This window comes from Crocodylus siamensis, chromosome 10 (genome assembly GCF_052110815.1).
Source record: "Crocodylus siamensis isolate JL-2025a chromosome 10, ASM5211081v1, whole genome shotgun sequence".
Classification (NCBI taxonomy): Eukaryota; Metazoa; Chordata; order Crocodylia; family Crocodylidae; genus Crocodylus; species Crocodylus siamensis.
The window spans coordinates 42,308,399-42,330,031 of record NC_143404.1 but is presented as its reverse complement, the minus strand read 5'-3'; the positions used below and the strand labels follow the sequence as shown (position 1 = coordinate 42,330,031).

Below are 21,633 nucleotides of genomic sequence, written 5' to 3'. Positions count from 1 at the left end.
AGCCCCACCCCTTGATATATGACCTGCCACCCGGTTGTCATTTTGGAATGCCAGAAGTTCCACCCCTAAACCCTGGCCTTTGTCATCGGAAGTCCCTCCCCTTGCCCACAGGTAGCACTCCTTTCAGCAAGGGGGTTTGCCATCTTAGAACCAGAAGAATACCAAATTATATTCTAAAAATCAAATGTATACTACAACATTCATTAATTTAATTTTAAAAAATGTTTGTCCTGATTTACATAAGTGTGTATAGTATACATAGAGGTGATGGTATCATAGCTTAAAATGAAGTCTAACCCTTGTATATTGTGGGTGTGCGGGGTGTGGGAGGGTGTATGTGTGATTTGCTGTGGGGGGTGGATAGGCATGGGAGCTGGGGGGGGGTGAATGTGGGTTTGTGGGGGGGGGGGGAGGGTAGCTGGGGAGGGCTGTGGCTTGGATGGTGGGGAGGGTTTGCCCACAACCTGCCTCACCCTGCGGTAGGCAGACCCCCACCACTGCTCCTCCAGGCCCAGGTGCCATGCTCCTGCCACTCCTGGCCTTGAGGCACTGTCATGGCCTCATTCTCCCACTCACTGCCACTTCCCTTTATTTGCCACTACTAACCTTCCGCTGCTTCCCCATCCCCCCGACCTACTGTTTGCTGCTCTAGCATCATGTCCCAGCTGCTCCTGCAGTCCCAGCACTGCAGCTGGGAACCGCATGGTGCTGGAACTGACAGCCAGCCGGCAGGCAGGGGAATTGGGGAAATGGCTGCAGCAGGTGGCAGGAAGGGGCAGGGAGCAGGCACACAGAGTGCAGCAACAGCCGGGTGGGAGTGTGGAGACTGCACCAGTGCACCATGGCCAGCTATTGCTGTAATGCGTGCACCCGCTCACTGCCCCTTTCCCTGCCTGCTGCAGCCCTTTCCCTGCTCCAGTCCCCTCCTGCCGGCTGGCTGGCAGCTCCAGCACCACGCGGTTCCCAGCTGCAGTGCTGGGACTGCAGGAGCCAGCCCGGCCAGCCTTGAGGACTGCTGTGATCCTCTTGAACACCTCCAAGGTAGGGGAAAGCACCTCCATAGGAGGTCTATATTGAGCAGATTCTTTTTGGTATTGGGTGGTGGAACCAGAGCGTGCTCCATCCACTCCATGCATTGACCTGGTATTGCAGTGCTTCCAGGACCGGTGCAAAAAAACAGGAAAAGATTGCCCACAGTCCTCCCCTTCCTCCCTGTCCCCTGCTTTTTATCTGTACTTTTTTCCGACACAGGGAAGCAGGAAGAGTCCCAGGCCAGAAGCCTCCAGAAGCCCCAGCTAGGCAAAGACTTCTGGCTGGTGTCTGCCTAGTTCTGCCAGAGGCTCCCCAAGTCCTACTGCCCCTGGCTCCTGTCATTTTTGACAGGCAGTCAAGAGTAGATAAATATTAATTTTCTAATTTTTTTTATGGGCCCCGTGGGCCAGATAGAATGGCCTGGTGAGCTTAATCCAGCCTGCAGGCCATATTTTGCCCACCCCTGATCTAGTCACACAGATAAATCATCAAGTAGTTAGGTTATTATCCCTTAGGGACAATTTAAAAATGTGCACACAACTTCAGGAGATGTATTATACAAATGAGGGAGGAGAGGGGGTACAAAATTGATGTAACATCTTAATTTGACATCTGCCCATACTAATGTCCTTTGCAAAAGGATATGAACAACCCCTTCTGGAAACTAAACTAACAACTAAAGTAATTGAGGGGATTGGACTGAGTTATGTTATAAACACTGAAGGGACAGAGCATGCATAACATATTACCAGTACAAATCAGTGCAAACAAAATTTCATACACTACCTTTGTCCTTGCGTATTCTTTTTTGTTAAGCATGTTGTGATGAAAGAGAAAAAAAAGAAAGAACAGAAAAAGAAGACAGAGAAAAAAAGAGAGAAAGAGGGAAAAAGAAAACGGAGCGCGCCCCGCGCCCCCCAGACACCCCACAGCAGCCACAGAGCCCCCTGACCCCCAGCACAGCTGGAGGCAAGCAGGGCTCATGGTGGGAAGGGATTAACCCCTCTCTGACTGGGAGGAGGCGGCTGCATGGAGCCAGGCCAGGTCAAGCCCCTGCCCAGGCCCCTACTTCGCCCAGCCCCCCAGGGAGGCATGCGACCGGAGCCATGCGAACAGGCGCGCTCTGTCTGCTGGCGTGAGTTAGCGTGGAGTTTGTGCAGGAGGGCCCGAGACTTTGCCTGTGAACCCCCCAGTGTAGTCAGTCCCAGCCGTAGCCAGCCTATCAGAGGCATGACACAGATGGGCACGCTCCACACCCCGAGGGTCCCCTCAGGCTCTGCGACTCCCCTATTGGGCGCCTCAGAGACGGCCACCCAGACGGAGCCCGTGGTTCCGGGCTCCACGCAGACGGAGCTCCTGGCTCTTCGTTGCGAGGGCTGCCTGTCCCTTTTTCAGGCTCTCGGGCCCGGAAGCATGGCCACCTCCCCTTGCGGGGTCTGCTCCCTTTTGGGGTCTCTGGCGTGCCAGCTGGAGGAGCTCCAGGCCACAGCCCAGAGATTACATGCCATTAGGGACTGTGAGCAGGAGATTGACTCCTACTGCCAGGATCTTCTTCCCCGGGAGCCGGAGGGTAGATCACCGTCTCCCTCCAGGACAAAGGAGGACTCCAGGACCTCCTACTCTGTCCAGTCTGCCCAGTCAGGGGCATGGACCAAGGTGGTCAAGGGCCCTAAGGCCCGCTGCACCAAGGCCCCGCCCTGCTGGAGCTTAGCAACATGTATGGCTGTGCTGGGAGTCAGGGGGCTCTGTGGCTGCTGTGGGGTGTCTGGGGAGCTTTGGGGGAGCGGGGTGCGCTCCGTTTTCTTTTTCCCCTCTTTCTCTCTTTTTTTCTCTGTCTTCTTTTTCTATTCTTTCTCCCTTTCTCTTTTTTCTCTTGCAGCCCCAGCAGAACCTGCTGAGTTACCACCTCCCACAGGCAACACAGGCTCAACTGCAGCTACCGTCCTGTCCCCGCTCTCCCCAAGACAAAATGTAAGGTGTTTGTTGTGGGAGACTCCATCCTGTGGGGGACTGGGGGGGCAATCTGCCGCTCCGACCCCTTAGGCCAGGAAGTCTGCTGCTTCCTGGGGGCCCACATCCGGGACATTGCGGAGAAGATCCCAAAGCTCCTCCAGCCCATAGACCACTATCCTATGCTCCTTATTCATGTGGGCACCAATGACACGGCTTGAAGCACTCCCAGCCGGGTCATGAGGCGCTACAGGGATTTGGGAATGGGGCTTAAGGGTCTGGGAACACAGGTGGTGTTTTCTTTGATCCTCCCAGTTTCGGACTATGGGCTGAGGAAGGAGAGGAGGATCCACGTAGTGAACCAAAGACTGCGGCGCTGGTGTCATCGGGAAGGCTTTGGCTTCCATGACCACAGCCCGCTCTTTGGCAAGAGAGGCAGCGAGCTGCTGGGAACAGATGGCCTCCACCTCTCTCCCCTGGGGAGGAGGCTCTTCTTAGCCAGACTGGCTGACCTGCTCCACCAGGCTTTAAACTAAGCCCGCTGGGGAATGGGGGGACTACTGCCAGTGCTGACCTGCTGAGCAACCCTTGCAAAGCCAGCAGACCGAGGCACTTAAGGGAGCCCACCCTTGCCCCAGCCCTGGTACAATCTGTAGGCAAGGCAAGAGCCCCCAAGGGGACACTTGCCTGCCTGTACAATAATGCCAGGAGCTTGGGGAACAAGCAGAAGGAGCTCATCCTCCTGCTCATTGCAAAGAATTATGATGTTATTGGGATAACGGAGACCTGGTGGGACTCCACCCATGACTGGACCACCAGTATAGACGGCTATACCCTGTACAGGGGGGATTGTGTAGATAAAAGGGGCAGGGGTGTAGCTTTCTACGTTAAGGAAAGCTACATGTCCCTGCAACCCGATGTTGGCGACCAGGGTAGACAGCTAGAGACCCTCTGGGTTAAAATTCATGGGGAACATGGCACAGGAGACACAACGGTGGGAGTCTACTACAGACCTCCCACTCAAAGTCCTGAGTTTGACCAGGAGTTCGCCTGGGAGCTGGCTGAGGCCACATGCTCCAGGACCATGGTTGTCATGGGTGACTTCAATTACCCGGACATCTTGTGGGAGGATCACTCAGCAAAATCCGAGCGGTCGCAAAGCTTCCTCTCATGCATGGATGACCTCTACCTGACTCAAGAAGTCTATGGGCCAATGAGAGGCAAAGTGCTGCTTGACCTGGTACTGGCTACAGGGGATGACCTAATTGGCGACCTAGTGATCAATGGGAAGCTGGGTGACAGTGATCATGAGCTGATGACCTTCACCATCCACCATAAAGCTGGCAAGTCAGTCAGCAACACAGAAGTCCCTGACTTCAGAAAAGCCGACTTTGACAAGCTCAGGAGGCTTGTCAGTCAGGCCCTAAGGGACCAGGACCCCAGGGAGAGGGGAGTTCAAGAAGAGTGGTTGCTCCTCAAGGGAGCAATCCTCAATGCACAAGCTAAGTCTATTCCATCTCGAAGGAAAGGCAGCAAGAGGGCACAGCAGCCCCCCTGGCTCTCCAGGAACCTAGCAGACATCCTAAGGCTAAAAAGAAAAGCCTACAAAGGATGGAGGATGGGATTCACCTTCAAGGAGGATTATTCTGCACTGGTCCAGTCCTGCAGGGAGCAAACCAGGAAAGCCAAGGCTGCAACTGAACTCCAACTAGCTTTGAGCATCAAGGACAATAAAAAGTCCTTTTTCAGATATGTGGGGAGCCGGAGGAAAAGCAAGGGCAACACTGGACCCCTGCTGAACCAGATGGGGCAACTGACGCCCAGGAAAAAGCCAACCTATTAAATGGGTACTTTGCATGAGTCTTTCATCAGTCCCATGGGACGCCCATGCCCACTACGGGACAGGAAGGTCCGGGTGAGGGAGACCCCCTGCCTTCCATAAATGCTGACCTTGTGAAGGAACATCTTGAGAAGCCGGATACCTTCGAGTCAGCTGGCCCTGACAATCTGTACCCTAGGGTACTAAAGGAGCTGGAGAGCATCATAGCCCGGTCCCTGGCATGGATTTTTAAAAACTCCTGGCACTCTGGTGTAGTGCCCGAAGACTGGAAGAGGCCAATGTGGTGCCCATCTTCAAGAAAGGGGGGAAAGTGGATCCAGCTAACTACAGGCCCATTAGCCTGACTTCTATCCTGGGGAAGATCTTAGAAAAGTTTATTAAAGAGGCCATCCTTAATGGACTGGCCGATGCCAAAATCCTAAGGGATAGCCAGCATAGGTTTCTTGCGGGTAGGTCTTGCTTGACCAATCTCATTTCCTTCTACGACCACGTGACCTATCACCTGGACAAGGGAGAAGAGATTGATGTCATATATCTTGACTTCAAAAAAGCCTTCTATCTGGTATCCCATGATCACCTCTTGGCAAAACTGGCCAATTGTGGCCTTGGGTCCACCACGATCCGCTGGCTGTGAAATTGGCTCTGTGGTTGGCTCCAGAGGGTTGTAATTGATGGCAGTCACTCATCATGGTGTTCTGTGACCAGTGGGGTCCCTCAAGGCTCTGTCCTTGGGCCCGTATTGTTCAACATCTTCATTAATGATGTGGACATTGGAGTCAGGAGTGGACTGGTCAAGTTCACCGATGACACCAAACTTTGGGGCAAAGCATCCACATCAAAAGATAGGCGGGTGATCCACGCAGACCTGGACAGGCTCAGCAAATGGGCAGACAAGAACCTGATGGTGTTTAACACTGAAAAATGCAAGGTTCTCCACCTTGGGAAGAAAAACCTGCAGCATCCTTATAGGCTCGGCACTACGGAAGAGACTTAGGGGTCATCATTGACCACAAGATGGACATGAGCCTGCAATGCGATGCTGCGGCTAGTAAAGCGAGCAAAACTTTGGCTTGCATCCAGAGATGCTTCTCAAGTAAATCCCAGAACGTCATTCTCCCCTTGTACTCGGCCTTGGTGAGGCCGCAGCTGGAGTACTGCGTCCAGTTTTGGGCTCCACAATTCAAAAAGGATGTGGAGAAGCTTGAGAGAGTCCAGAGGAGAGCCACGCGCATGATCAGAGGTCAGGAAAACAGACCTTATGACAACAGGCTGAGAGCCATGGTGCTCTTTACCCTGGAAAAGCACAGACTCAGGGGTGATCTGATAGCCACCTGTAAGTTTATCAGGGGTGACCATCAGGATCTGGGGGAACGTTTGTTCACCAGAGCACCCCAAGGGATGACGAGGTCGAACGGTCATAAACTACTGCGAGACCATTTCAGGCTGGACATAAGGAAGAATTTCTTTACTGTCCGAGCCCCCAAGGTCTGGAACAGCCTGCCATCGGTGATGGCTCAAGCACCTACATTGAACACCTTCAAGCGCAAATTGGATGCTTATCTTGCTGGGATCCTATGACCCCAGCTGACTTCCTGCCCTTTGGGCAGGGGGCTGGACTCGATGATCTTCCGAGGTCCCTTCCAGCCCTAATGTCTATGAAATCTATGAGAAGAGAAAGAAAAAAGGAGAGAAGAGAGAGTAAAAAGAGAAAGAGGTAAAGACAGAAAAAAGAAAAGAGAAGAGAGAAACGGGGAGAGAGAAGAGAAAGAAAAAGGAAAGAAAAAGAAGGAATAGAAAAAGAGAAAAGAGAAAGAAAAGAGAAAAGAGAAAGAAAAGAGAAAAAAGGGAAAGAAAAAAGAGAGGAGAAAGAAAAAGGTGAGAGAAAAAGGAGGGAAGAGGAAAAATAAAATCAAAAAGAAAAAAGGAGAGAAAACAGAAAAAGGAGAAAGGGAAGGAGAGAAGAAAGAAGAGTGAAAAAGAGGAGAGAAAAAAGAGGAAAAAAGGAAGAATAGAAAACGACGTAGAGAAAAGAAAAGAAGAGGGGAGAAAAAAGGAGAAAAAAGAGAAAGGGAAAAAAGGAGAGGAAAAAAACCAGACACAGACTTTTAAGACATGTTTATTCGGGGGGGGGGGGGCTGGTGACAAAAGGGGGGCACTAAAGACCCAACAGGTTGGCCTGAAGGTCTGGGCCTCAAGGACAAGTCCTGGGCTCATGGCCTGCAAGACCTGCCTGCACACTCCAGACAAAAATAAAAAAAAACAGGGGACAAAGCAATATATACATGTATACAGTTCTGCCAGCAGAGATGCCCAGGAAGGCCTCAGGACACCAAGGGTCGGCCTGCATGGGCAAAGTCCGAGTTCTTGGCTCGCTGGACCCATCCCCATGCCCCGAGCAGGTGGTGGCAAGGAGCAGGCAACCCCCTTGACTCAGTACAGTGCTACCTCGACGGCACAGTGTTGCTTAAAGTTGGGCACTGTCCACCGGAGGACTGCATGCTTGAGCTCAAGTGAGAGATGGGCCCACAACAGCAGGTGGAAAAGCTGCAGGGTATCATCCATTCCAGTCTCAGCGAGCTGGTTTCAGTGGCTCTTCAGGGTGGCCATCTGGGCCTGGCCCACCAGAAAGCTGGCAGGCTGGCTGCACCCTGCTTGGCTGGCCTGGTATCGGAAAGAGCAAATGTATGTGTTCTCTGAAAAGTCCTGGCCCAGCGCCCAAAGCAGTGCCCCGAGGGTGGTAAAAAGCAGCTGCAGCCAGGGGCAGTCAAGGAAGGCATGGAAAATGTTCTCTTCCACTTCCTCCCAGGCAAAAGGGGCAGGCCGTCAAGGCCACCGGGTCCAGGTGGCACACAAAGATGCCAGTGGCCAGGATGCCATGCACCAATCTCCACTGGAGGTCGCCGGTCTTCTTGGCGGTGGGCACCTTGTACAGCGTGCACCATGCTGGGGTCCCAGGCAACACCAGGCGCCGCTGCCACATGGTGTTAGGGCAGCCAGCCAGCACCTGAGCACACCGGGTGTGCACCACCCACATGTAGAGGCCCCTCCGGGGCAGTGTGCCGAAGGGGCAGCTAGTGTTGCTTCCAGGGGGCACGGAAAGCCTCAGTAGAGTGTTGGGTTCGTCAGCCAACTCACTGGCTACCGCTAGAATGACTGGCAGCAGCGGGAAGCCATTGCGCACAGCGTCCGTGGTAGGGATGACCCGGTGGGCCTGGAGGTAGCCTTCTAGGGTGGCCGCTGCCTCTGTAGGGAGGGCGGCTATAATGGTCCACAGAAGCCGGCCTGCAGTGTGGACAGAGCACAGGGCCAGCTGGGCAGCCAGGGCCTCGGCTGACAGCCAGCATGACTGAGCAGGGTCCAGGAGGTGCCCCAGGCATGTGGCGTGCACCTTGATGAGGGTGGCCATGAGGCTGGTGGAGGCCAGACATGGCACGACATACTGCTGGGCCAGGTTGTAGACCAGGGGCTCCTGAAGTAGCTGTGGGAACCGCAGGTGCCTGGCCTGGGGACAAAGGTGGAAGGCAGCCCACCAAGCCCACACCATGCTGCAGTAGAATGGGGAAGGACTGCTCCATTGAGGAAGGTGAGGTCCAGCAAAAACAGCTCCCAGTCAAAGGTGAGGCACACCACCTGGTGCAAGAACCAGCACGCCAGCTGCCGCCACGGGAGGTGGCCCTTGGCATACAGGAGCCACTGGAGAGCTTGCAAGCCGTAGGCTGCCACCCTGCTGGCCAGGCTGATCAGGCTCTGGCCCCCCTTGGTGGTGGGCAGGTAAAGTGCAGCTTGTGGGAGCCAGTGGCATCTGTCCCAAAAGACGTCCACTAGGAGCCACTGCATCCTCTTGAGCAGCTCCAGCAGGGGGTCCAGAACAGCACAGCGGTGCCACAGGGTCGCTGCTGCCAGGTTGCTAGTGATGAGGACCGGGCCGCGGTAGGAAAGGGTGGGCAAGAGCCAGCGCCAGTGCTGCAGGCAGGCCTCCACTCCCTCCACCAGGTCCTTCCAGTTGTGGGCCACAAAGGCTGGAGGCCCCAGGAACACTCCTAGGGTTTTGAGGCCTTCCCAGCGCCAGGCAAGGCCTCCTGTCAGGTCCAGGGCGCATGTGCCGGCCCACATCCCAAACAGGAAGGTGTCACTGTTGCCCCAGTTGATGCAGGCCGATGAAGTAAGCTCATAGGTGCACTGGCAGTCCACCAGGGCCCGCACGTCCTCCTGGCTACCCAGGAAGACTGTCACACTGTCTGCATACACCGTCAACCAGATCGGGGGGCCTGGTGGTCGGGCAGCAGCTGGTCTGCAGGGTCCCATCAGCAAGGCTCTCGCAGAAGACATGGAGGAGTCTGGGCCCAAGGAGGGGCCAGAAGGCTTTGTAAAATTCCACGGGCCCAGGGCCCTGTCTGAGTCAAGCAGTCTCTAGCTCTGCCAGGGAGAGTTTGCGCTCCAGGGCCTCAGCTTGGGAAGCGCAGAGGTGCAGCAGGTCCTTATGCAGCTGCTGAGCGGCCTCCGGATAGGTAGGATCAGTCACAAACAGGTCCCGGTAGAGGGTGCCCCTGCACCTCACCTGGGTTCGTGAGCAGCCGTCCCTCTGGGGTCTTGAAATGGTCCAAGGTCTTCGCCGCAGCCCACCACCTCTCCAGGGCAAAGAGGAAGCCAGTTGGGGCATTAGCCTCCGCCAGGTCCTGGCAGTGGGCACGCACCCTTGCACCACGGGCTGCGCCCTCCACCAGCTCCTGCAGGTGTTTCTTGTGGGACTGGAGGCTCTTGAGGAGTGCTGCGTTGTTGCCAGCACGGACCAGAGCTGCCTCAAGCTCCACCACATCCTCTTCCAGCTCCTGGGTACGGCAGCAGATCTCACTTGCCACCAACTGGGAATACTGCTGGCAGAACACCCGAACCTGGATCTTCCCCATGTCCCACCACAGCCATGAGGAGCAGTCTGCTCGTGCAGCCTCCCAGCTCCTCCAGAGGTGGGCGAAGCAGTATCGGAAGTGGGCGTCCTGTAGCAGGGTGATGTTGGGGACCAGTAAGGGGCCCATGTGCATGCCCTGCCAGGCAGGCTCAGTTCTCAGCAGACCAGGGTGTGGTCCAAGAGGCCTGATGGTATGATGTGGCTGCTGTACAGTAACACCAGATGGTGCTGGGCAATGTAGAAGTGGTTGAGGCAGGCCATGGTGATCCCATGGGTGCTCATCTTTGCCCAGGTGTACTGGCACACGTCAACGTGGAGGACCTGCCAGGCACTGACAAGGTCCACCACCTCCAGCGTGGCCTGCAGCTTCTAGGCCAAGGGCAGGTGCGGTTCTGGCCCCATCCAGTCTAGCAGCGCATCGATGATGCAGTTGAAATCCCTGCCCATAAGGAGCAGGCTACTGGCGTCACGCACTAAGTCACCCAAGGTCTCTAAGAAGACTACCTTCTTCTCCCTCCCCTCGGTGGGCGCATAGATGTTTAGGAGCAACAGGCTCTGGTGTGCCAGGGTAATGTAGATGCTCAGCAGCTGGCCGGGGATGATCTCTCGTGCCACCGTCAAGTCATACTGCAGCTGGAGCAAGAGAAGGGTTGCCACCCCAGCACTGAGGTTGGTACCGTGGCTCAGAAAGAGGTGGCCTCTTCAGGCAGCATGCCAGTCCGCTTGATCATACACGTCGTTGTGCATCTTCTGGAGGAAGGTAATCACCAGCCACTTCTGCAGCAAACCCTCCAAGATGGGCATCTGCTTCACTGGGTCCCTGCAGCCGTTGGTATTCAGCAAGGCAATTGTGGTAACAGCCATGAACAGGAGAATAGAGAGGAAGAATAGGCAGGGTATAGGCTGGAGAAAAGGTGATAAAGTAGGGCAAAACCACAGAGACAGGGACCTATCTTTGCCCCATTCTATTCTGTAAACCCGCCCCAGCCCCACACCTCCCTCACACAGGTTACCAGCTTCTCAAGCCAAAAGGCATGTTGACACATGCCCAGGTCCTGGTGCATGAGCCTTGCTACGTCACTGGTGGCGCGAGAAAACTGTACAGGGTCTGGGCACCGTCAGATATTCTCTCACATTCCTCTGGCCCTTGGTCTGCTCTAAGAGATTGAAGAGGCCTCCGCAGATGTGGGGCCACATGGGGGGGCATTCTCCAGCAGGAGCTGGACGTTCCTGAGAACCGGCGGGACCTCACCCTGGGAGGGGACCTACCAGTGAGGCCGGTGAAAGTGCCCTCTATGGCCAGGGTCCCTAGCAGGCCCCCCATAGCATCTGGGTCAAGGACCACCTCCAAGAGATCAAACCCCATCCGCTTCAGGGAGCAAATGTCATCCCACTCCCGGGGCTACTTGCTGCATTTGGAGGGCTGGCACTCCATCTCCTCATCATCAGCCTTGTTGGGGAGGGGAGCAGGTGTGAGGGTGGCGGGCCTCTCTGCTGTCTCCTCTGCTTGATGCTGGAGAGGCAGGCACTCTCTCTCTGCCCCGCCACTCACAAATCCCACGGGCTGAGATGGGAGTGAGGGGTTGCCAGATGCCACTGGGACACCCTCAGTCATGGCCTGAGGTGGTGGGGTTGCTGGGGGGACAGGCAGGGTGGGGTCAGTTTCCTTGGCCACATTCTCCCCAGCGCTGGCAGATGCGGGCCCCAAAAGGGGCTGGGGCTCCTTGGGAAGCTCCCTTTCACATCTTGTTCTTAGCTTACTTAGGAATAGGTGGCACCCAATAGAGCCCCAGTGCCCGAGACGCTAGCTGACCTGGGTGGAACTGGGACCGGGGGGGGTGGGGCTGTGGGGACGTCCCAGCCCCTTCACCACATGAAGCCCCTGCACTGGGGGAGCAGTCCCATCAGGCGAGTGGAGGGAGGCTGAGAGGAGGCCACGGTTGCCTCACCTGGTGGGGTGTCAGCATCCAGGGCACCAGCTGCCCCAGAGGGGACTGGGGCAGGAGGGGGCTGGGAGGACTTGCCAGCTTCCCCACTGGGCAGCACGTCAGCCCTGACAGGGGCAGGAAGAGCCTGGGAGGACATCCCAGCCCGCCCCCCCACTCCGGGTGGCATGTTCACGCCAGAGGCGTCAATCCCGCCAGATAAAGCAGGGGTAGAGGGGAGCTGGGAAGAGTCCCAGCTCCACCCTTTGATGAGGCTCCCACACCAGAGGTGAACGCACCATCTCCCTGTGCAGGTTTAGCAGCCAGAGGCCCGCCCAACTGCCCCGGTGCAGCCAGACGGGAGCTGCTGCCGCAGCAGCAGCATGCGGTCCCACCCTGGGAGAAGTAGACCACATAGGGCCTGCCATCCACCACAAAGGTCATGGAGAGAGGCAGGGTCTGGGAGCCCCCCTTGAGGAGCATGAATGCCTGCCTCCGAAAGGACAGGATGTGCCTGAGCCTGGGGTCCCTGCTCCCCATGGTCAGCCTGCGCCAGCAGCTGGTGAGGACACCATAGCGCTTGAGTGCTTTGGTGAGATCCTGGTCTGGCAGGTGTGGGGGGACGCTGGAGGCCACCACCCGCACTGCAAATGTCTCCAGGGGCATGACCAAGTAGTGGACGCCTGAGATCGCCAGCCCCGCTGCAGACACCTCCCATACCAGGCTGGGAGAGCTCAGGTAGATGACGGGCACTGAGTTTACCCGGAAGGTGTAACGGATGCTCCGGTGTTCCAGCAGGTCTGCCAGCGCGGCGGCGCAGGCCTCCACCCTGATGTGGAGTGGGGCATGCACCTGCAGGCCATGGCTGAGGGGGAGGTCTGCAGAGACATCCCTGTGCCAAGTGCCCTGGCTGCTGGCAGCCTTCCTGGGCCGGAAAGGGTTAACTCCCCCACAGGAGCTGCTACAAAGGGGGGCGGGGGGAGGGAAGCCTCAGACTGAAGCTGGGGAAGGGGCTAAAACAGCCCAAAAAATCAGCCCCAGGGGGGCAGAACAGCCCTGCAAGGGCTGAAGACAAACCCCAAGGCAGGAGGAGGTGGCAGAGACCAGGGTAAAGGGTGCTGGAGGAGGGAGGCAGAAGGAATCAAAGGGAGAGCTCAGGCAGGGGTGGGGGAGGGGCAGAGGCAAGCAATGGTGCCAGAGCCCAGGGAAAAAAGCTCAGAAAGCGGGGAAAAGGGGCAGAGAGGGGGTCCCCAAGCACAGACTGGGGAGAGGCAAGGTTTAGGAGGTGGGGAGAAGAAGTGGCAGGGCAGGGAGTGGGGTGGGGGAATACACAGAAGGGACCTGAGCTTGGTGGAGCTCAGAAGGGCTTCACCTGTCAGCAGCCATCTTGAAACAAAGAAAGAAAGAAAAGAGAGAAAAAAAGGAAAAAGAGAAAGAGGGTGTATCCCTTATTGCCCACATCTTCCCACTGCTACTGGCTGCTGCTTGGGCCTGGTCCAGGACAGTGTCCAGTGGAGGGAGGCAGTGACACCACAGCAGCAGCTGCCAGAGCCAAGGTGCTCAGGCCTCCTCAACTGCCCCAGAGCAGGGGGAGCCTGGGCCCAGGGGGAGGGAGGGCTCGGATAGGGCTCCGGGCAGATAGATACCCCATCCCACCCAGGTGGAGGCAGCACCAGGATGCTGAGCAAGCCCAGTGCCTAGGAAAGGAGCTGGGCAGCACGGGAAGAACCAGGTATTGGGGGGCGTGGGGGGAGGAGGAGGAAATGCCATGGGCAGGCTGGCCTGGCCAAGGCCTTGGGAAGGTGGCAGCCAGAGGAGAGCAGGGTGGGAAGCAGGGGCTGCCCTGGGGCTCTGCAAGCTTGGGCCACAGCAGGTGGGGGCTCCCAGCAGCACCTGAGATGGGGCCCAGCTTGGCCCGCAAAGCTCAGCGGGATAGGCTGCTGCCTCCCTGCCTGCAAGAGGACACTGCCTGGCTGGGACAGGATATTGGGCTCAGGGGGCTCCCAGCTTGGCCTCCCTGCACACTAGACACGGCATGTGCAGAGGGGGACCCGCCCCTGGTGCAAGGGCCTGGTAGCAGGAACCCCCGGGCCCTGGGAACAGCTGCTTCAGGCAGCGCTTGAGGCAGAGCCAGCCGTGGGACATTCCATGCGCCCCAGCACTGCAGCTCTTACAAGCTGCCTGCTACCTAGAGGTATGTAGAAAAAATATTTAAAGCTGTGTCTATGTCCGAATCACCAAATCTTTCCAAATCTCTCCGAATTGATTCAGAGGGTTCCAATTCAATTTGGAGAGATTAAAGGGTGCTCTGATTTGATTCAGTTTTGGAGATTTGGCCACCAAATCGGTTCAACTCGAATCAAGGACCAAAGCTTTGCACAGCCCTACTGATTAATGTTCCTCCTGCACAATTAGCAGCTATCCCAATATGGACCCAGGGACTGCAAGACCATGGAGGAATCAGACCTGCCTGGGCTTTCGAGCAATGCTGCTCCTCTCTCTTTCTCCAACTGCTAGTTGACTGAACCCTTCCATCCACAAAAGTTCAGTTCACACCCCTCTGATTCCTTCCATGTTGGGTGTGGCAACACACCCAATTGTTCCTCACCGTCCCCAAATAAAGACCTTGAGAAATGTGCAAAGTTACCTGGGAAGGGAAAAATAAAGGAAAAAGGATGTTTTAGCCAAAGTAGCATTTGTAGTTGCAAATACAGACAAAGTCAAGCAATGCAGAAGGTCTGTAGGTGGATAAACCATTTACAAAAGTTATTGCTTGCCTGTGGTACCATAGGTGCTCTCCCCTCCTCATCCCCACCAGTCACGTATCGCTGTAGCAACTGTAACAAAAAAAAATCACACACAACCAAATGGACAGAACAGAACATGCACACATGCTTGCAGGTCTGGCTGCATTAAAGAGGAGAACTGTGGCTACAGAAGACTTGTTTGTCCTCATGGAGTACCATCAGGAAGGCTTGGATGGACATATAAGGAGGAGAATCTCCAAAGGCCAAAAGTGTTTTGTTCTTCCAGGCCAGGAGTTGGCAACCTGTGGCACGCGGCATGGTTTTTATTGGCACGCAGGCTGCTTCCTGCCCCTAGGGGTGGGGAGAGGTGTGCCCAGATCGAGCAGCACACGGCTGCCCAGGAATGGCCTTGCACTGCCACCGACCCAAGCATAGACTTGCTGCTGACCCCCGTCCCGGAACAACCTGAATGCATTGTCAATCCCAGCCAGGTAAGACTCCTGGCCCCAGCCCTAGCCGGGCACCACCACCAGCCCCAGCCCCAGCCCCAGGGCCATCGGTGCCGCGATGGACTCGGCCACATGTCGCCAGCAGGCACCAGCCAGCACCACTGGTACTGTGGGCCCTGGCCCCACTGCAGACCCTGGAACTGACCCCGGCCCCATTGCCTCTGCAGGCCCAGGCCACGGCCATATGGTGCCAGAAGGGCTGACCCCAGCCAGCACCACCGCCACCGCTGGCCCCAACCTAGTGCTGCCCTGGCCCCAACCCTGCACTGCCCACAGCCTGGCCCCTGGTCCCAGCCCCATGCTGCCAGTGGGCCCTGGCCCCAGTATTTACTTCACATACAACAATAGTTTAATTATATATAGAGAGAGAACTTATAACACTAATATGCAGTGTGTCCTGCTATGTATTCCTCCACCCTCGTTTTGTTTTTCTGATATGCCGGCACTCTAGCACCTTTCAAGGTAGACATTGTGGTTTTTTTGGCACTCCAGCCAAAAAATGTTGCCTTCCCCTGTTCCAGGCAGTGCAGAATGCCAACGCTACCAGTGTGACATGGTGAGACAGACTATGGAGATGCTGATGAAAAACCTCTGTGTGGAGACTGACAAAGAGGAGACAAGAGCATCCAAGAACACCTAAGACAACCCATCCACCAGGGCCAGGGATACTCCCTGCAGTTCCCAAACCATCCCTTCCATAGACACACCTCCAGGCCCTGGACAATTCCACCTGCTCCCACACATTCCTTCAAGGGTCAGTCCATCTTATGCCCAGACTTTCTCCTCTACCATCCTGTATGCAGGCCCCAACTCTTTCATCTTATACACTTCTTGAACCTTGCCCCAACCACCCATGGTCCATAACATCCTACAGCAGGAAAAACAGGTACCCCCTTATGGTTGAAGTATTCCAAAACGTGATGCACAGAGCAAAGAATAGTAATGTTATGTCCTACTGGTGGCCCAGAGGTAGTTCTAAAACCCTGTGCAACTTCCTTTGGTTGGAGAGAAAGAGGAAACATGGTGCTAGCATCTTTTTGATGATGTAGTATACAACTTTGGATGACTGATTCATCCATGAGCTTGCCCCTGCTGAAATAACTGGCCCAGACTGGAAACTACTGGAGCTTCCAAATAGCAAATCCACCTGGCTCTCCATGATCAGAGACCATTACATGTGGGTGGCTTCCCTCTGAATGATGGAACCAGCTCAGTACAGGTCTCAACAAAGGTCATGCAGCTCAACCTGAAGTTCTTCTGTTACTACATGTTGTCCCACATCCTCAGGACTATCAATTCTCGCCAGTTGCCACTTGTCTCCTAGGCCCAAAAGCAACAATAGAAGGTCTTGAGGTGAACCTGGAGAAGGCTGTCTTTCTTCCAAAGAGTCCCTTATTTCTTTCTCCTTAGGCATGTTGCTCCCAGACTTGCAGAGCATGGAATACAGCTTGAGGTAGTATCTTTCAGGTGTCGGGGTCATGGAGCCTCGAGCTGCCATGCTCCAGCATTCCAGCTGGCAGAAATGCTGGAAAAGGATGGAAAGTGCGGCCAAATATGTGAAGAGCCTGCCATGAGCTGGAGAGTGGAACTAGTAGTTTGTAGTGCTGCTCCAGGAGACAGTAAGAAAGATACCTATTTTCTTCTACTGCTAGGAAGTACGGCTGTGCGAAGTTTCGGGTAGTGATTTGATTCGGAGGAGATTCGACCTGATTTGGTGGCCAAATATCTGAATCTGAATCGAATCAGGGTACCACTTAAAAGGTCTGAATCGATTCACAGCTCTCTGAATCTTTGGAAATGATTCAGAGAGCTTTGATGATTTGGACAGCCCCCGCCCGCTGCAGCAGGGAGCTGGAGCCAGACTCTGAGCTGGTAAGTAAGAGAGTGGGGGAGGAGAGGCTGGGGGAATGGAGAGGGGACCATGGGGGGACCCCCATCAGGCCCTCGCCCCTGCCTGCTCCCCCAGCCCCTGCCCACTCCCCCAGCCCCCCCATGGCTGCCCTGCCCACCCCAGCTCTCAAGTGGTTTAAAAAAAGCCCCCACTCACCAAGTGCTGCAATCCCCATTGCCCCACACCATGTGGGGGGCTCTATATGAGCCCCCTCAACCTCCCCTTGCTCCCCCAGCCCATCCTGCCTGCCCCAACTCTGGCCCTTTAAGGAAAAAAACCTGAGAAAAGCCCTGGGACTCAGCACTCCTGCAGCAGTCTCAGGGCTTCGGGGGGCTTGTGCAGACCCCTCACATGGCACAGGGCAGCAGGGATCGCTCTGCGCCAGCAGGAATGGTGAGTCCGGGGATTTTCTCGGGTTTTTTTTCTTAAAGGGCTGAAGCCGTGACAGATGGGGCAGCTTTGTGGTAGCTGGGACAGTGCGGGGGGTCAGAGGGCTTGTGTAGAGCACCCCACACAGCAGCAGCAAAATATCTGAATCAGATTTGGCTGAATCGAATCACTGTCCCCTGAATTGGCCGAATCCAAATTCAAAGCAAATACTAGCCGCTTCGCACAGGCCTACTAGAAAGGTAACGTATGTGAAAGTGACCAACCCTGCAGTTTCCAGAAGCACAGAATAGAAGGCACAGGGTTGGGAAGTGAGGGTTGTGCTTGTGAAGGAAATGAAATAATAAGAAGGCCCCACCATTTTCACTCGGATGTAACCTCAGATGCTGGGGTTCCTGCTTATCTGGCCCCTAGCTGTGGATCAGTGCAATAACACTAGCTCCAGTACACTTGGAGGAGCTGGAGCTGAAATGGGGCAGTACATATGTCCAAATTAGAAATGTTTTAGCAAAAGAAATGCCTCAACCACAAGGACATGTATTACAGAACAAAGGCAAAGCAGCTTTTATATCATGTCAATATGAATTTCCAAGGACAGGGTAGATGGTATTACTTTCAACTGAGCTCACTACTATCTAGCACGTAACCTCAATGAGCCAGGGAACTTAGAAGACACTATGTTTGTAACAAACCCTGATCACTGCGTGCGATTAAGGGCAGGGCTGGGCAATTATTTTGGCTGGAGGACCACTAACGTGTTTTGGTGAGGTGTTGAGGGCCACAACGGTAGCCTCACCCCTTGACAGGTGCCCTGTCCCCAGTTGCCAACTTGGGCCGAGAAGTCCCACCCTCTAACACCCTGCCTGTGCTATGGGAAGTCTCTCCTCTAGCCCAAGAAGTACTCCTTTTGGTTGGGGGTGGGGGTTGCTTGTATACTGTGCGAAGGGGTGGGAGGTGTATGTGGGGGGTATGTGTGATTGGGTATGGTGCAGGTGGGGTGTGAGGGGGTGTGGAAAGTGTGTAGGGGTGTGGGTGTATGTGTAAGATATGTGGGAGGAGGTGTGGGGGATTGTTAGATGTGTGTGGGGGTATAGTGGGGGTAGGGTATGGTGTCCGTAGGGTGGCATCAAGATGGCTCCTGCCCCACCTGCCTGTATCATGCCTGCCCAGCAGGGCTTTCAGCAACTGAGTTCCTTCACAACCCCCACTTCATCCACACATTTCCTTGCCCAGCCATGCATGAGTGTAACCGAAGTGAGCTGCTGCAGCTTCCCCTCCCTACCTGCTACCCAAAGCACTGCAGCAGGGACAGGAATCATCACTGGATGCCAGGGCAGCCTAGCAGTTCCTTGGGTGGCTACAGCACTGCAGTAGCAGTCCTACCTGGAAGCTGTGCCTGCTGGCTACGGCTGGCACCCTCCAGTGGGAGAGGCTGAAAATGCAGCACACGCTGCCTCAGGCAGGACTCCACCCCATGCAGAATTCAGTGAGGCTGAATACAATTAACTGGTGGATGCCCACCTGCAGGTTGGTTCCAATCAGCTGGCGGGCCACATCTGGCCTGCAGGCCGTATTTTGCCCACCCCTGAACCAAGATATACAGAGCAGTCTCTCAATAAGGAATCTCTTCAGAGGAGAAACAAGGTTGGTAGGGTCCAGAAGCCAGTAAATTCACAATTTCTTGCATACGCTGCCATGGCAATTTATACAAAGATTAAACAACGTAAGAAACAGAATGTTCTAACATTTTCAGAAATACTTCTGAAGTGTCTAATTATAAGAATGGAAGGTCTTGCAGATGTGAAGAGAACCACAGTTAAAAAAAGGCATCTGGCAAATAGATTCATTATTGACTGTCTTCCAATGTAATAAATATGCAAACATTATGAAACTTGAATAAATGGAAAACTAATTACTTAATCAATATGTATAAAAATACTTTTATCTTCTGTTGTTCAAAAATGGCAAATTTAGGATGTAGGTATGCAATTCCCAGACTGCACTATTCAGTCACGAGACACTGCAAATCATCTACGTCATAGGCTGCAATATCCACTGTCTCCCATAGACAAAAGGATGCCAAAGGATATAGGTTATGTATAAAATGGTTTTAAAGTTACCATTCAATAGAAAACCCACTCTTTCTTCAGGAAAAATAAATAAAATCTGCAAGATTAGAATTGATTACACTAAAAGCTCTGTTATCCCACATCCCCCAGCAATGGGGGATGCGGGATAACAAAATATGCCGGCTAATTGAGTGGCCTAGGCTGCCACTTATCCTGCCGCATCTGGGGCATCTCTCTGACCCTCCTGTGGCATTGCCGCCCCTTCTGTGGGCCCTGCGGGACAGGGAGGTGTGCCCCGTGCAGCCTATTATGCCCCCAGGCCTTCTCTGCAGCCCCGTGGGCAGGACCCAGTGTAGGAGGGCAGACCAGGGCAGCAAGACTTGTTGCCACCATGACCCCTGTGCCAGCTGCACCACCAGCAGTGCAAGGAGTAATGGATGGGGATGGGGGGGAACTGTATTGCCCTCACCTCCTCCCACTGCCAGTCACTCACACACCAGGCGGCAGCTGTACCTCACCACCACGGCCTTGCCACTGCCACTACTCCCCTCAGGCTACCCGCATTGCCCCTCACCCCACCTCCCCTCTGGGACTAAACTGCAGCCTGAGGGCAGTGGCTGTGGCCATGCCATGGAGGCAGGATAGCGCTGTGGCCTGGTGTGCAAGCAACTGGTGATGGGAGAAGGTGAGAGCAACAAGGGCAGTGCAGCCCCCCTTCCCTGATCCACTACTCCTCACGCTGCTGGCAGGACAGCTGCTGCAGGAGTTCTGGTGGCAGCAGCAGCAATGAGTCCTACTGCCCCACTCCATGCTCCTGTGCCAGGTCCTGCCCACTGGGTCATGAAGGTATCTCCTGCCTGCGCCAGTCTGGCCTGGCTGCAGCCCCATGCCCACTGTGGGCACACAAGTCAACACAAGTCAGGGGGGCCAAATGCCCCCTATTCTTCCTGACACATTGCCTATGGCATCGCCTAGTTTGGCTTGCTCCCTGCCCCACACACTTGGGAGCTGGGGCCTGGGGGCAGCAGATCAGGAGTGAGGGGCACCAGCAGGGTTGGGAGGGCTATGGCTTGGACATGTGGAGCACCAGAGGGGATGGGGACAGGGGTTGCAGGTTGGGAATGAGGGGAATCAGCAGGGGTGGGGGGCATGGGGGACTGCATGTTGGGAGTAAGGGGCAACGGTACATCAGGGCTGCTCAGCACCACAGTGGGAGGGACAACTGCAGCTAGACCTGTGTCCTGGTGAGTGAAGGGGGCAGGGGGAGCTTGGATTTCCATGTTTAAAAAAAAAAAAATCAAAATAAAATGGCAAAATATACAGGTATTTAGAATTTTTTAAGACTGTAAATATACCAATACAACACTGCATTCAGCTAATGCTTACTGTGAATAAACAGAATGTGTAGATGTGGCTACTGTGTACAAAATAATGTATTTTGATGTCTTTTTTTTCCTGCATTTATGTCCTGAAACAAAATTCCCAAATGCATTTTAGAGGTGATATGGTGAGGAGAGATGACAGATAGTGATTGTTAGTGAGCACCAATGAGTCTCCTGCTGGCTAATTTTAGGACACAGAAATGGCATCAAACTTCATGGAGTCTCCAGATCTGCTACTGATTAGACAGTCATAGTCACATCACACAAGAGAAGTTTATTTAAAACAGTAAACTGTCAGACACAGACCTCATCAAACTGACATATAAATGTTATTATAATTATCATCTTTCCCATCTTAAATGGAAAAATATTTCAATTTTTTCTCAATCAAATTAGTTCAAACCATACTTTTACCTCAAGTAGTCTTGTCTGAAAGTATTATTGGTCTCAAGCAAATTTGCTTACGCTTTTAAGAGTGCAAAAAATAAGACTATATAATTAGAAAATTCAATCTATTTTTCCCAGTCGGATAGCATTTTAAATTTAAATGTGATACTGGCAAAATATATGATACAGGTATGGTTCTCACAAATTTAGTTTGATCTTCTGTTCAGCTTCAGTTTGATAAAAAACATCCAAACAATGCTGAATAAACATGATGAATGAAAACAAAATTATCCTCCCCTTATAATAATTATCTATAAAGAATCATCTATAAAGAGCAGGCATTAGTGAAAACAAAAAAGATCTTTATGTTTATTCTTTGTAATGGACATAAAATAGCTAATAAAATTACTACGAATATAAGAAGGCTCTTATAACCTTAGAAATGTTTGTACCTGGAGGATCTTGGCAAATATAGCAGGTATATTTCTCAGGTACATTATCTTCCAGTAAACCCATACAGACTCCATGCTGCCAGCACAGACACTCTTCACACTGTTTGAAGTCAAGAATTGCACATCAACAGAAATGAAACCTACAGTAAAACTCAG

At 54.0% G+C, this 21,633-nt stretch overlaps 1 protein-coding gene across 12 annotated transcripts in view; it reads right to left on the bottom strand.

Annotated features, from left to right (window-relative positions):
* The window catches only part of PHF20 (PHD finger protein 20), a 210,843-nt gene that overhangs the window by 46,026 nt on the left and 143,184 nt on the right, over positions 1–21,633 (bottom strand). For 11 of the 12 annotated variants that reach the window (XM_090064537.1, XM_090064533.1, XM_090064535.1 and 8 more), the window contains one exon: positions 21,478–21,577. In XM_090064537.1, the coding sequence (XP_089920663.1) occupies positions 21,478–21,577 (100 nt within the window). Of the gene's footprint in view, positions 1–14,035; positions 14,301–21,477; positions 21,578–21,633 lie in introns of those variants that run through there. The other variant, XM_090064538.1, reaches the window with a different exon arrangement.